The 15,915-nt window shown below is 41.8% G+C and overlaps 1 protein-coding gene across 5 annotated transcripts in view; it reads left to right on the forward strand.

Moving 5' to 3' along the window:
- Positions 1-15,915, forward strand: part of LOC143897717 (fibrillin-1) — a 28,573-nt gene that overhangs the window by 6,570 nt on the left and 6,088 nt on the right. For 4 of the 5 annotated variants that reach the window (XM_077406562.1, XM_077406561.1, XM_077406563.1 and 1 more), the window contains 29 exons: positions 2,512-2,594; positions 3,592-3,699; positions 3,843-3,977; positions 4,103-4,205; positions 4,365-4,549; positions 4,799-5,047; positions 5,234-5,389; positions 5,722-6,006; positions 6,199-6,321; positions 6,552-6,800; positions 7,061-7,180; positions 7,536-7,751; positions 7,958-8,157; positions 8,497-8,677; positions 8,780-9,085; positions 9,349-9,690; positions 10,034-10,159; positions 10,286-10,619; positions 10,841-11,007; positions 11,222-11,550; positions 11,908-12,334; positions 12,411-12,764; positions 12,969-13,082; positions 13,279-13,437; positions 13,515-13,729; positions 14,043-14,400; positions 14,507-14,652; positions 14,799-14,907; positions 14,992-15,270. In XM_077406562.1, coding sequence (XP_077262688.1) covers positions 2,512-2,594; positions 3,592-3,699; positions 3,843-3,977; positions 4,103-4,205; positions 4,365-4,549; positions 4,799-5,047; positions 5,234-5,389; positions 5,722-6,006; positions 6,199-6,321; positions 6,552-6,800; positions 7,061-7,180; positions 7,536-7,751; positions 7,958-8,157; positions 8,497-8,677; positions 8,780-9,085; positions 9,349-9,690; positions 10,034-10,159; positions 10,286-10,619; positions 10,841-11,007; positions 11,222-11,550; positions 11,908-12,334; positions 12,411-12,764; positions 12,969-13,082; positions 13,279-13,437; positions 13,515-13,729; positions 14,043-14,400; positions 14,507-14,652; positions 14,799-14,907; positions 14,992-15,270 — 6,158 coding nt within the window. Of the gene's footprint in view, positions 1-2,511; positions 2,595-3,591; positions 3,700-3,842; positions 3,978-4,102; positions 4,206-4,364; positions 4,550-4,798; positions 5,048-5,233; positions 5,390-5,721; positions 6,007-6,198; positions 6,322-6,551; positions 6,801-7,060; positions 7,181-7,535; positions 7,752-7,957; positions 8,158-8,496; positions 8,678-8,779; positions 9,086-9,348; positions 9,691-10,033; positions 10,160-10,285; positions 10,620-10,840; positions 11,008-11,221; positions 11,551-11,907; positions 12,335-12,410; positions 12,765-12,968; positions 13,083-13,278; positions 13,438-13,514; positions 13,730-14,042; positions 14,401-14,506; positions 14,653-14,798; positions 14,908-14,991; positions 15,271-15,915 lie in introns of those variants that run through there. The other variant, XM_077406565.1, reaches the window with a different exon arrangement.

Below are 15,915 nucleotides of genomic sequence, written 5' to 3' on the forward strand. Positions count from 1 at the left end.
AAAAATTAATCGATTTATGAAAATATTATGATATTGCATTGATATCCGAAAAAATATATTAATATTTAATCAAGTAGTTTCTCGCGGAATTTAGGAACAGTTTGAAACGTCCACTCGGAAAAATATTGCGATAAATAAACTCAAATCAAATTTTAAACACTAAAAATTTTAAAATTATGAAAAATGAGGAAAGCGTAAAGAAAATGAGACTTGCGTTTCCGTCAGAGAGATGAGCGCGAGCGCGAAAAGATCTTCAAATAAAGATATCGACCGATAAACACACGTTGCGCATTGATTTCAGGGCTCGTTAGGACACGTTATCATTACAGGTGGGTGTTAAAATTACACCCTGCCGACACGGTTATAACGGCACGGCCACGTGTTGATCGGCGTGCGATCGGACACTGCGATACAAGTTCGATTGGTGGGCCAATCTCCCAAGGAGCATCCCATTTACATACAGATTGGATTAAAGCTTTCGGGTTGGGAGGTGATGATCGACCGCGTCCTCGTAATTCCGCCGCCAATTATCGTTATTATTATTATTACCACTCGAGCGCGGGCCTCGCTATAATTTTCCAATTAACGACGCGTATCAAAGTTAGTCATCTCGCCGATTTCGAACGTTTGCCGTTGACGACAACCGGCGTTTTAACGGGATTTTATCGTCGTCGAGGAAACGATAATAAGAGCAAAAATACAAAGGGAGACGGATTCAAGCGGGGTTCACCGGGATTCGCCGGGTGAGAGAGATTTACTCCTTAAACGAGTTTTCGGGAAAGAGTTGAGCAAGCTCTTTACGATACCAAATTACCTAAATGGTGCGGTTGCTTTTCTTTTTCGAAATTCAGGAATGCCACACGAGATCGTTCACCGGCGCGCGTAATCGCGCGTGTAAACATCCGTCAGGTATAACACCCCGAGCAGTTAGTGGGCCACTGTTTGAGCAAGATTGCTTCATCACGCGCTGTGCACACACGTTTAATATCGCCTTACAAGCGCGCCCGCTGCATGTAATGCCCCCGCCCGCGAAGGAAACGATACGCGCCAGGCGTGTAAAACGCGTATGTCAGAAGTCACGGAGGAGATATACGCGCGAAAAGGAAGAGCGCGAAGGAGATGCCGGACACGCGAGACGCATGCGAGTGCATGCATTAATCTCCCTCGCGCCAGCGAAACGAGAAACGAAGCGCGGGACGAGTTGCCGCGTTCTCTCGGGGCCCCGCTAACGCACGAAGGGCACGCGAGGGAATGCAAAGGCCGGCCGTTTTGCAGCTGGAAGAACCTCCGCGCGATCTCGAGGGATCTTAAAATCGCGGAATCTTGGATTTTATCTCCGGAATTCGAGTATTCCAGCGTAATGTCCCAGGCGCGATAAAAAATTCTGGAGGAAAATTCTCTCTACGGTCAAAGAGAATCGTCGAATTGATGGACCTCGGAGTTCAAAGTCCTCCGTCCCGCAGCCCTACAAACCGTGTTAGATAACGATCGCGTTATCGCCGCGCGATAAAAAATGGCGCGACGTGAAAGAGAGCCGGCGCAATGCTTGTAGCGTTCGCGCGATTGCGGCGGTCGAAGGGGCCTTTAAGTGGCGGCGTTTAAAGCCACGGTTAGAAGGCAGCTGACGTTAATTACAAGGCGCCAGATGTGAATGGCCGCCTTGTTCCGAGGTGGCACTCCGCTCTCTTTCCATTCTTCCTTTTTCTTTTTCTGTATCTCTCTCGCTCTCTCTTTTACGCTCATCTCTTCATTCTCTTCTTGCGCGTGCCACGACGCCGCGCGGAAACGCCGCGTTTCCGCCTACGGCGCCTCTTCAAGCCGGCGCCATAAAGAACGACCTATGACTCATGATTAATCCCTGCTTTCGTAACTTCGGAAACTGATAAAGAAGCTCTTCGCGATTTGAGAAAGTTCATAAATTTTTAGGAAATTTAAACAAAGTTAGAAAAGATGTTATACAAGACCAACAGTTCCCTAGTTCTGTAATAATTGTACGATTTACTCATTTTAATAAGTAACAATAAACCTTATATTTGATCATAGATGTGTTAACACGTGACACTGTTTCGTTATTTCTGTTAAAAGTTATATAAGTAGTCCGATTTCTCTTTTTTTTTCATTATTATTTTTATTTAAGTTTATTTATAATAGATATTATATTATTTATAACTTATATATTTAATATATGTATTATATATAATTTTTATTTGAATGTTTAAGGCCCAGTTTCACAAGTGTCGGTTAACTTTTAACCTTAGATTAACTCACTCTTCGTCTCTTTCTAAGGGAGACGTTAGAAGAGTGAGTTAATCTAAGATTAAAAGTTAACCGACACTTGTAAAACTGGGCCTAAGTTTAACATCACTGTTTCCTTAAAAAAAAAAAAAAAACCATTTCTCAATCTCGATTGTAAACTTAATTAAACATTAACATATTTTTCTAAATAATCGAATAAATCTCACATTTATATAGAAACTGAAAAATATACTGAAACATTGAAAATGCTTCTAGGCCGAACGTATGCAGATCGAGGTATAAAAATTATTGCTGTCCGGGATGGTCGAAGAAACTGGAAACAGGCCTGTGCGTCATTCGTAAGTAAAAGCGATAAAATTAAAAATTCACAATATATTGTATCATTGCATGGAGAGTAATCGAGACGGCGACACAATAGGAAAACGTGAAAGAGAACCAGCTATAAAATAAAATTCAATAAAAAAAATAAAGAAAATTGCTTACGAGCTAAATTCACAAGATAAACATACAATTGTTTTATTCTTCCTCAAATTTTATAATAAATTAAAATTAATTAATTACATTGTATCGTAATTACATTATTCTTATAAAGAAAGAAGTAGAATTTAAAATATATAGTAATACCTAAATTTTTTGAATAATAAAGCCACATTATATTGACAATAATAAAGTAAGCAACGATCCAGGACACAATGACCCATATCCTTACGATCGTAGCGCAATCGGACCTCCCGCGAGATACTCACGGGATGAAAAGCGGTTATTAATGGGGGCAAGAGGAATCACCTATCATTACCGATACTGCCCGGGAATGATAACGATCGATGCAACGGATTATGTAACGGACAAATGGGCATTTATGCGACACGAACGATCGCCTCGAATAAAACTGGTTTAATGACCTGTTATGCGTTTCCTGTTGATCGCATTGTCTATAGCAATGTGGCCGCACTTCACGCTCGTGATCTGCATTCCGGTCTTCACAATTTCGGGGGGTCTGACAATGTTATTGACAGAGTAATTGTTAATACATGATACATCTCATTCCGCGGTGTCGCCTTCCAATTAAAATTAAAATTATTATAAATCTATATTACTGAAATGTAACTTTTAGTATAGCAATAAAATAAATAAAGCAGCGCATTTTTTTTGTTTATGTAAAAAATTATAAACGTAAAACAATCCTAATTTTCTGCTTTTAAATATTTTCACTGCAGTTAGTGAGATATCTTTATTAAAAAAGAAAAAAGAAGGTTGTAATAACGTTTTGGAGATACCCTCAAATCAAACTTAAAAAACAAGATTAAATTTTATAAATACTTTTTTTTGTTTCAGCAATTTGCGCAAGACGCTGCGGCTCTGTTGGAAGATGCATAAGGCCCAATATCTGTTTATGCGAGGGCGGCGTCGTCGCTTCCTCCTGTGGCAACGGCCAAAGCAAAGGTGAGACATTACCCCGGATGTCTTTCAGTTTTCTAGATCAAATATTTTTCATAAAATTGTTAGTAATTTTTAAGCATCTTTTAAAACAACGGTGGATTTGTTGTAACTAAAATTTGTTACTCAACCAATATATCATCACCCAGTCATCACCCACGAGAACGGAAGTGGCGGCGATCACGGCGACACCGGCAGATGTAGGGTCCATTGCATAAACGGAAACTGCGTCGACGGCCGATGTCAGTGTCGCAGTGGATACCAGGGAGAATTCTGCAATGAACGTAAGTGGAATTAGCGTAAATTAAAATAAATCTTAGGGCGATCGTTATATATGCTGAAAAAGAGAAAAGGAAACAAAAAAATTATTTCCTTCAAAACAACTGATCAAAAATCATTGTTTAATTAGCAATTTGTCGCGAGCCCTGCTTGAATCAAGGAAGATGCATCGGTCCAGATCGTTGCGCCTGCATCTACGGGTACACCGGAAGACGTTGCGAAACCGATTACAGGTAGGGTAAACCCATATTTATTTGATGTTTTATGGCGAGCTAGCTTGAAAGAACACATTTTGGCCATCTTTCCTCTATGCGGCCATCTTACCCGAATTCAACTAAGATAACAAAACGTATCTCCGTATCGCCGAGTTACTTTCACGATGTACGTTTCAGGACCGGACCCTGCTTCACCAAAGTAAAAAACGGCCAATGCTTGGCGAGCCTTCAAGGGGTGGTTTGCACGCGACAGTTATGCTGCGCCACCGTGGGCAAGGGCTGGGGTCACCCCTGCGAGAAGTGCCCGGTCAGATTGGATTGTGAATTGGGCTACTTAAAGACCAACCAGGGTCAATGCGTCGGTACGTCATGTTGACTTCTAGTTACTTGTAACTAGTTACTTTTGACGTATTATCTTCAGACATCACTTAATCAATGAGACGTAACGCGAAAATTTTAGCGTTACTAGAATAAATCATAATTATATTCGATTATAAATTATATTTGTAATTATGTTATTAATTACATATTATATAATAAATCACAAATTATATTAAAATAAATAAATAATAATAATATTAATAAAAGGATTTCTTGCAATGTGTCTTTAGATATCAACGAGTGCGAAGCGATTCCCGGGCTTTGCGAGGGTGGAAAGTGCTTGAACACTCCCGGCTCATTTACCTGTGAGTGCCCAGAGGGACAAGCGAGGGATCCCGAGACCAATGAGTGCAAGGACAGGGACGAGTGCCAGGAGGAAGGCATCTGCGCGGACGGTCGATGCATAAACACGAACGGCGGCTATTACTGCCACTGTAACCCGGGATTCATACAGAGCCAGGATCGCAAATTTTGCATCGGTGACTAAATTATTATCACGAGAATATTACCGGATTAAATATTATAAATAAAAGTCCCGTCAAAATTTCAGACTATCTCTGGTATTATCCTTTCAATCGTTTTATTTTTTTACGAAATTTCTTGTCTTGAATTCTCTCGCGCCTTCTTACTAATTTCTTAATTGACGGTTAATTATTGCTCATCAGATGGCAGACAAGGATTGTGTTATACAGCGGTGAATCGTAACGGACAATGCAGGAATCGGCTTGCGATGCGATTGAGTAAAAAGGATTGTTGCTGCGGCAAGAATATGGGTCGAGGATGGGGCGATGAATGCTTCATCTGTCCCAATCCTGGCAGTGGTACGTACACGTTTTTAGAAGATCACGCGAAACGATACGTCTTCATACAGTTTCGTAATTTTTTTCACAGTATTTGAACCATTTAAGTTAAAATAAATTTTACCGCGATTTGCGCGGAATTTTGCAAATGGTCTGATCGCGATTCGTTCGACCACGGATATAGCTTTGAGCAAATACTCAGATAGAAAGATCCCTTCATCGAAGAGTCATGCGAAACAAAACTAAAGACGGCTTAAACCCGCGTGACTCGCGAAAAATCGACTAGATAAAAGCGAGCGACTATACGGCGACTGACAAATTCTACAGGATCCACGTTTATTACTCAATTGTAGACGATTACAACAGGCTTTGCTCGCAACTGCAGTCGATCACCGAGGTGAACGAGTGCGCGCTGCGGCCGGACATCTGCGGCGACGGGAAGTGCATCGACACCAAGGAGGGCTACGAGTGCGAATGCTATCCGGGTTTCACGAGAAAGCCCGGCGGTAGATGCGAGGACGTGGACGAGTGTCAGTTGGATTACTGCCAGGGCGGAATCTGTCGCAATTATCCCGGCAGCTTCGCCTGCGACTGCCCACCCGGCTTCGTCGTCTCCGGCGAGGGCAGATATTGCACCGGTAAAAACTATTACTCGAATCCTTTTTCCACGTAATAGTAGTATTGTTAATCATGATAAAAGCAATTATATAATTATGATAATTGCAATAACAATAGCAGTTGTATTAAAAAAAATTTTCAAAATATTACATTAATAAGATAATCAGTAATAGCGTACACAAGGCCTGATGTGGATAAATATATCTTTTCAGATCATGACGAATGCCAAGACACAGGCATGTGCACCAACGGACATTGCATCAACATGAACGGATCTTTTAAGTGCAAATGCAACGATGGTTACACGCTGTCGCCGACGAGGAATACATGCATAGGTAAGGAACGTAAAAAGTAACGTGCAATAAATATCATATTACACATATATATAAGATACTTTGCAAGAGTCGGAGTTTTCAGAAGCTGAAAGATGTTTTATTTCGATTTATCAATCCTCGATTCTGTAAAACAACTATAAATTAAAGTAATGAATAATAAGAAGATGTTTCCGAGATAGCGTAAGAAGTCGTTGCGCGACAATTCGTCCGAACTTTCTTTTTCTTTTCAGACATCAACGAGTGTGTAGAAAATCCGAGGATCTGCCTAAACGGCCGCTGCGAGAACACGCCAGGGTCCTATCATTGTATCTGCCAATCAGGCTTCACTCCCTCGAGAGACAATACGTTCTGCGTGGACATGGACGAATGCTCCACCAGCGGGATGTGCGAGAATGGCAAGTGCGTCAACATGGAGGGCTCCTTCAAGTGCGTGTGCGACTCCGGCTTCAGGATCGGTCCCGATCTGAGCCACTGCATCGGTATTGATCTCATTAAGCGACTAACAATCGCGAAAATAAAGACCTAGAGTTTTACAATTCCGCGTAATCTATAATATAGATTTTCAACGTTTCGGTGATTTAACGTTCGAGAAGTTTAATCGAGCATTTAAATCCTGCGAGATTTCTTAACGACGATAAAATGATATATTATTTGACTTTCAAACATTTAAAGATATAGAATTAAACGTGAAAGATACAAATAACTATTTATAATCGCTTAATGTTATCTGTTCTTCAAGATATCGACGAATGTGTAAATTTGCCGTGCCAAAATGGACGTTGCATTAATACGGCTGGTAGTTTCCGGTGTGAGTGTCACTCGGGATTCAATCTGGGTCCTGACGGAAGGTCCTGTCTAGGTTCGTACGAGTTATTTTCTGTTCCCAATATGATATACAAAATAAAAAATTAATCAGAATAAACTCTCAAACGCTCTTTGTGTGTGAATCAAAGTTTTTTTTTCCAATAATAAAACGTTTATTAAATTAAAATCTGGGTATTATTTCTGTCTCTTGGTTGCACTTTAGATAACTTTGCGATCAAGTCATTAAATGTTTTCCAAAGCAAGATTGATATCAATTTTATCAAGAAATGACAAACTTCACTTATATAGAGCGCTTTTTCTATCTTGCACCACTAATTTAATCAGATAATTCAATATTTGATTGTTTAACGAAAAATTAAATTTCTATCGGATGACTCCGCGCTGGTCAGATACGAGAAGAGATCTGTGCTATTCGCAGTACAGAGACGGCCAATGCTCTAACCCGACGTCCACCGCTGTGACGAAGTCCAGTTGTTGCTGCTGCACGGTGATCCTGGGCCAGCCATTGGGCTGGGGTAGCACCTGCCACGCTTGCCCGCTTCCGGACACCCGGGAGTTTGAAGCTCTATGTCCGCATGGCGCCGGAATGACTTATAATGGCGACGGTAAGACATCGCAACGAACATTTCACTTGAAAACTCGAAAATATCAGTTTCTACGTTTACAAAACACTAATATAGTAACAACTTTACAATTCAAAAATGTTCTAAATAACACAATTTTTTTAAATGTCAATATCCTAAAATTTTGAACCCAATTCCTTTCAATTCTTTTAATTCGATGAATAATTTTTATTTGATTGCCGTTGCAGACATCAACGAGTGCGCCCAGAATCCCAACATTTGCGTCAATGGCGGATGTGAGAATCTTATGGGAACGTATCGGTGTATCTGCGACAACGGATACGAAGTGGATGCAACGGGGAAAATATGCAGCGACATTAATGAATGCGAGCTGGAGGATTCCTTGTGTAGCGGCGGACAGTGTCGAAATACACCCGGTAGTTTCCAGGTAATTATTAATTTAGTTTTCATTAAGTGACAAAGAACGAGAGAAAATTGTCATTTGTCGTTTAAGCTTTTTAGAAGACAAACTGATCAACTGTACGAAATAAAAAGTAAAAGAAATTAATAAAGTTATAAACTAATTATGTGGTTTTTATATTAAAATTAAAAAAATATATAAATGAAGTTGATCAGTTTATAGCTTCTGTAAGGCTCGTTTATTAATTATCTAATTTACACTCCGTTGTATATCCAAATTTTGTTTTAATATTATTTTGCGTTTGTAAATTTATTTTATTTGAAGCATAAATATCGTGAATTATCGACAGCGTCATTTTACTCGCAGTGCATCTGTCCGACGGGCATGAGGTATAACACGCAGAACCAAATGTGCGAAGATGTGGACGAGTGCGACGAATTAGGACCGGACGTGTGCTTCAACGGTGTTTGCATCAACACTCCGGGAGCCTACGAGTGCGAGTGTTCCCCGGGGTACATTCTCGATAACACCGGTCACATTTGCATGGGTACGGATAATTCCAAATAACGATGGGGATACGTCTCTCCCGCTGTAAGTATAAATAAAATAAATATAAAATATAGACGGGGTTTTGGTCCTTCGATTCTAGACAATCGGAAGGGCTCCTGCTGGACCAAAATGATTGACGGTCGCTGCGAGAACAACCTGCCGAAAGTGACTCTGCGCTCGGAGTGCTGTTGCTCGGTCGGGGTGGCCTGGGGCAGCCCCTGCGAGATCTGTGACCACTCCCTCTGCGAGTGCTCGAAGGGCTACGCGAAGGTGGACGGCAAGGGCTGCGCGGACATCAACGAGTGCGAGCTCAACAGCGGGATCTGCAAAGGGGGTGGCACCTGCGTCAACATAGACGGCTCGTATCGTTGCGAGTGTCCCCCTGGCCTCACTTTGGACGCAACGCGTAAGCCGATAATGTCGGATTTTTACAGATATCACATATATCGATCCGTTTCTCATTAAAATCGGATTGTAAAAATTATAAAAATATTACAAAGAAATACAACTATTTAAAACTCCAGAAATCATACAAAAATTTTTAAAAAATATATTTCTTATAAGAAACTGAAGATTTTTCGGGTTATTATTCAATTATTTTCAAACCGTGGAAACCATGGACCTATTTTAAAATATCCTCTATAATTTTTCTCAATATTTCGTTTACAGACACTACTTGCATCGACACCAGGCAAGAAATATGCTACCTGGACTATCGTCACGGCCAGTGTACTAGTCCCATAGAGGGTCACTTTTCCAAAAGCCTCTGCTGCTGTTCCGTAGGCCGCGCTTGGGGCAGCGACAAATGCGAACTGTGCCCTAAACTGGGCACGCAGGCCCATGCCGAGTTGTGCCCGCGGGGAGACGGCTTCACTGAGCGTCAGGATATCAACGAGTGCGTCGAGTTTCCGGGCATGTGTCTGAACGGTAGATGCAAGAACACGATCGGCAGCTACAGTTGCAAGTGCAATCAGGGCTTCGCGCTCGACGAGCACGGTATCAAGTGCAACGGTAAGTAGTTTCTTTGGAGAATCTCGAGGAGAATCTTGAAACTAAGGATTCAAGAAAATCAGATCTCAAACAATAATCCTTCTTTTTTGAATTTCGAGTTCTAGAATTATAAAAAAAATCTATTTCTTATACTGAGATACGTCTTGCACTAGGTCTATTCTCAGTCTAAAATGTCCTTAAAAAATTAATAAACATTTATATAATATAAAACAATGCAAAAAGCTCTTATAAGATATTTCTAAACAACGTCTCTTCAATGATAAATTCTTCAATCAATTTTAAATTAATGTTTTTCTGTCAACATTTGAAAAAATATTCTAAACAAATAACTTGAAATTTTCAGACATCGACGAGTGCGAGATCATGCGTGGCGTGTGTGGTAATGGCACCTGTAGGAACACACCCGGCAATTTTCAGTGCGACTGCAATTCTGGCTATCGCAGTAGTGACATCATGAAAATTTGCATGGGTACGGTAGAAAAAATTAAATTTATAATTTAAATCTAATTAGTTTTTTTAACTCAGAAATTTAATTTAAAATTTTCTGAATTTGAAGAGAGATTATAATTTCGAGATGTAACGCGAAACGTTCCAGACATAAACGAGTGCGAAGAGACGCCAGGACTATGTCGCGGTGGCACGTGTATCAATACTGAAGGAAACTTCAACTGTCAGTGTCCTCCAGGACACGAGCTGGGACCCGACAAGCAGTCCTGCAAGGACATCGACGAGTGCTCGAGAACCAGCGGTATATGCTCGAACGGCGTCTGCGAGAACATGATGGGCACCTATCAATGTATATGCGACGACGGCTATCAGCAGACGGGCCTCAGATCTCATTGTGAAGACATCAACGAGTGCGCGATTGGTAACGGCGGCTGCGAAGACATTTGCCTGAATACGCCGGGCAGCTTTTCCTGTTCCTGCCGGTGAAGGATTATATCTTTTTTTTTTCCAATGCACAGATAAAGTCTCTCAGAATTATCATCTGTGTGAATATTTAAATGCCGATCAAAATCTATGAAGTACTTGCCAGTACTATGAAGAATTATTATCTACACATTATAGTTAATCTAGCTTTCCTAATTATCTATAATTGAGCTAACTGAAATCTTAAAGAGATTATAATTATTTATTATTCGCGAGACAGCACCGGCTACGCTTTGAACCTGGACGGCCGGACCTGCGCGGATGTTGACGAGTGCAAGGAGAATCCTCGAATTTGCAACGGAGGTAAATGTCGGAATACACCAGGCGGCTACGTATGCAACTGCACGAACGGCTTGTTGCCCGGAAGGGATGGTATATCCTGCATAGGTAAACTTTTTATCTATTACTACTCTGGAGGTCGATCATGTATCTTTTCCCCTAGGGCGGGAACGTGAAAAGTGAATGGTGAAGTTTCACCATTGAAGTTAATGGCGAAAATTTTTACTTTTCACATTTCCGCCCTAGGGAAAAAGTTACAAGATCGCTTACCCTGCAAATAAAATCATCCGCTGTGTCGTTTACACGTCGTTGATTTCGTCAGACGTCGACGAGTGCGCGACACAGCCGCGGATATGCGGATACGGTGAGTGCTACAACACAATCGGCTCCTTCAACTGTCGCTGCGAGGAGGGATACTCGGTGAAGCCGGCGGAAGGACCGGCGTGCACCGACGATGACGAATGTCGGCTGAACGCTTATTCCTGTAGCGAGTTCGCCGAATGTCAAAACACCCAGGGCTCATACGTGTGCACCTGTCACGAGGGCTTCACTGGGAACGGGATCGAGTGCTGGGACATCAACGAATGCTCCACGAACAATGGCGGTTGCGACTCCAATGCGCACTGTATCAACACCGAGGGTTCCTTTAAGGTATCTACTGAATTCGTGATGGATGTCGAGACTTCTGATTGCAATTGTAACCATTATATGAATCAGAATCTGCCTGCAGATGCAGGCAACAAATGTCCACTATCAAGATTTAATATTAAAATGTTCGGTGGAATTGTTTTGAATTATTTGGAGTTGTATTTTACGCAGTTTTCTTGATATCACCAAAAAATTTTTAAGACTTCTGATTATTTTTCAGAATATTCAGAAAAAATAACGAGAGGGAAAGAAGGGGGAGGGAAAGAGGGAGGGAGGGAGAATATCTCAACAATATATCTTATGATTTGCCATCGCCAAGCATTTTGGTGTTAATTCGTCTCGCTAAAACTGTTCTCGTAGTGCGTGTGCGACGCTGGCTTTCGAGGCGACGGCTACAGCTGCAAGGACATCGACGAGTGCACGGAGGACAGCACGCTGTGCGAGAATGGACATTGTCTGAACTACCCGGGCGCTTATCGCTGCGAGTGCGAGATGGGCTTCATGCATCCGGATGAACGTAACGAGCAGGCGTGCGTGGACATCAACGAGTGCGAGATGTTCAGTAATCTCTGCGTCTTCGGCCGCTGCGAGAACATCTTCGGCATGTTCCGCTGCGAGTGCAACGAGGGCTACAAGCTCGACGGTTCCGGCGGTAACTGCACCGACGTGGACGAATGCGAGAGCCCGCAGTCCTGTCAGTACGGCACCTGCATCAACACGCAGGGCAAGTACATCTGCAGATGTCCGCCGCATCACGAACTGGTGGAAGCCGGGAATGCCTGCGTTGGTAGGTTTTCCATTCATTCACGCTTTCTTTGCGTTCCTACAATTCTTATCCTTCTAATTTCGCGCTGGTCACGCAGACAGACGCGAATCGCTTTGCTTCACCGGCTACGAGCACGGTACCGGACGACCCCAGTGCATCTTCGACGTGGCATCGTCAGTGACGAAGGCAACGTGTTGCTGCAGCATCGGCACCGCGTGGGGCAATCGTTGCGAGGAGTGTCCGCAGGTCGGCACGAAAGAGTACGAGCAACTGTGCCCCAGCGGACCAGGGTATAGGCCGAACCGCGTTACCGTTATTCTGGAAGACATCAATGAGTGCGAGGAGCATGAGAATATCTGCCAGAATGGGCACTGCACTAACACATTCGGTAGTTTCATGTGTTCCTGTAACGAAGGCTTCATCCTGGACGATTCTAAGACTAGTTGCATCGGTAATGAAAACATATGCATTATTTCAAAGATTATATCAATTTATATATCCTTTTTTAAAAAAAATTAATTATAAACTTGAGTTGTTTTAACTTGATATCCTCAGATAGTTAAATTTTCAAGTTCTCGGAAAGTTTCCAATCTTGTAAATGTTCTTGTGCTAAAATAATAAGATATGTTTAAATAACACACAAAAATTATTACAGACATAAACGAGTGCGCGTTGCATCCGCGGATATGCGGCGTAGGATACTGCATCAACGATCAAGGGAAATACCATTGCGAGTGTCCTGAAGGATACATGGCGATGCCTGGAGGAAGTTAGTACAATAGAAAAAAAATTATTTAATTGTATTTTCTTTATTTTATTATTATTTAATTTAATATAACTAATTGGAGTAACATATTATCGAAAAAATTGTGATAAAAAAACTTCAATTCTAATTTAAAAAATTTCATGAAAATTAATGAAAAGAATCGATGTAAATAATTGACGACTATTGTGCGTTCCCTTAGAGGAGTGCGTCGACATGAGAAAGGAGTTCTGCTACCTTACTTATGATTCTGGACAGTGTCTTAATCCCATGGTGCAACCGCAGACAAAAATGTTGTGCTGCTGTTCCATGGGAGCCGCGTGGGGCAGCCTCTGTGAGAAATGTCCTGGCGAAAGAACCCGTAAGTATCCGAATGATTCAAACAATTTGTACATACCAAATAAAAATTAATGATAATTAATCGTTCGCTATCTGCAGGCGAACACGAGATTCTCTGCGGACTGGTGCCGGGCCAGATCATGAACCCAATCACAAATCATTCTGAAGAGATCGATGAGTGCGCTCTGATGCCGACCATGTGCACTCACGGCCGTTGCATGAATACGCCCGGCAGTTTCGAGTGTCAGTGCGACCGCGGCTACATTTATGATCAGGACTCACATCAGTGTATTGACGAGAACGAGTGTCAACAGGTGCGACTTTTGACGTTTTGACTGAAAGATCCTCTGACTTATTTTAACCCGCGAAGAAAGCAGGATCACTATAATATATGAATCTCTTGGAAACCAAATAATGAACTTTGGGATAAACTCTGATAAACTCCATGAAATAAATGTAGAGAAAATCAGCAAAATTAAAATCATTGTACTCTGATACTGCAAATATTAAGAATTATCAGAAGTGGAGTTGATCAGTTTGACTTCCGAGAAGATAATCAATACAACTAACGAATAGCTGCCATTTATGATAAACTAAATTCCTCAACATTATTTTTATTGTTCTCAGATACCGAATCCCTGCAGCGGAAACGCGCAGTGCATTAACCAGCAGGGCTATTTCGAGTGCGTGTGCCCGGCCGGCTACAAACTCGGGCCCAGTCGACACGATTGCGTTGACATCGACGAATGTTACGAGCGAGCGGGCATTTGTAGCAATGGGGCGTGCAACAACTTACAAGGCAGCTTCCAGTGCATCTGCCATTCTGGATTTTCGTTGACTCGCGACAGGGACAATTGCGTCGACATCGACGAGTGCCAACGCAATCCGAATATATGCAACAACGGCACTTGCATCAACACCTTGGGCTCTTACAAGTGCCAGTGCTATCAAGGATTCAAGCTCAGTCCGAACAACGACTGTGCGGGTGAGTCGGTAACTGCACTTGAAAATACTTTACAGTTCTTTAATTAGTAAAATATTTATATTCGGGCGTGTCTCGATGTTTTAACTTAACAATAAATTGGTTCTAGATATTAATGAATGTCGAATCATGCCGTTTTTGTGCCGAAATGGCCGATGTCGGAACACGATCGGCGGCTTTGTTTGCGAGTGTGCGGACGGCTACGTGTTGGCGCAAGACGGCCAGCATTGTCGCGATATCGACGAGTGTCATGAGGTGCGTCTTACAAATTTTAACAGAAAATATTCCTCAAAAATTGGAGATGGCCAATAAATTTAATACTCTTATATTAACAACCCTAAATAGGCTACAGATTTTTAAATAATCGACACGTATTGATACTAAAAGTTAATATCTTGCAGATACCGGCATTATGTCCAGCTCCAGGGAAATGTCAGAATTTAATGGGATCTTACATATGTACCTGTCCGCTAGGATACGAGCTGGACCATTCCAGAAAGAAATGCGTTGGTCCGTAAGAATTTACATTAAATCGTATTGTGATTACTTGCCGCGTTTTTGGATACTTTCTAAACGCGATTCACATTCGTACAGACATAGACGAGTGCGAAGAGACAAGGGACATTTGTGAGAACGGACAATGCATCAATACGGAGGGCGGGGTGATTTGCGAGTGCCCAGTCGGATATCGGTTGAGCGACAAACCGAACTCGTTGAAGTGTATCGACGTGAGGGAGGAACAATGCTACGATAATTATAGACGAGGCCAGTGCACCTTCCCACGAGAGGGTGGGATGACTAAGAAGCATTGCTGCTGCACGATGGGCAAAGCTTGGGGCCGTTTCTGCGAGCAGTGTCCGCCCGAAAATAGCGGTAAAAGATATTTCTACAAAAGTTAATTATGGTTTTCAGTTCCCTTCGTGAGGTCGCCATTTTGTAGGCTGTTAAAGTGTTCTTAAGATCCAGCCTAAAAAAATTTTTTGGGCCAGATCTTTCAGTCCAGCAGTGATTGGCCATTGGAGCATAATTTGAAAATTGTCGCAATTTATTTAAATATTTAAATATAAAAAATCTATTATGCATAGTAACTTTTGATATCTCAAATAGATTAAGAAATATCAGAAAAAAAGACAAGCCATAATAATATTAATTAACAATTTAAGTTTGGGTTATGATTATACATAATTTGAAAGATAACAGAATTATGCACGAACAATTATATTCATCCAATTCAATGGCTACTCCGCTGTTTCGAGCACGTTTAAGGCTACTATTAGAGGAAAGAATTTGGAGTAGGGGTGTGTAAGTTTCATCCTCCTTCTAGTTCCAATCCCCTACCTGTCACGTTTTAGAAATCCCACACGTGTTTCGAACGAACTAGGTCAGTAAACCAGTGTGACGTTGAAGTTTATCCGGTCCCGCTTAGCCGTTTTTTAAATATGACCATCGTGCCTTCATTCAACTCGGATATAGACACTTTTGTGTTTCGCTGCCCGCGTGTTCAATGGATATTCTCAA

Source organism: Temnothorax americanus, unplaced genomic scaffold (genome assembly GCF_048541705.1).
Source record: "Temnothorax americanus isolate GAGA-0224 unplaced genomic scaffold, ASM4854170v1 Scaffold21, whole genome shotgun sequence".
Lineage (NCBI taxonomy): Eukaryota > Metazoa > Arthropoda > Insecta > Hymenoptera > Formicidae > Temnothorax > Temnothorax americanus.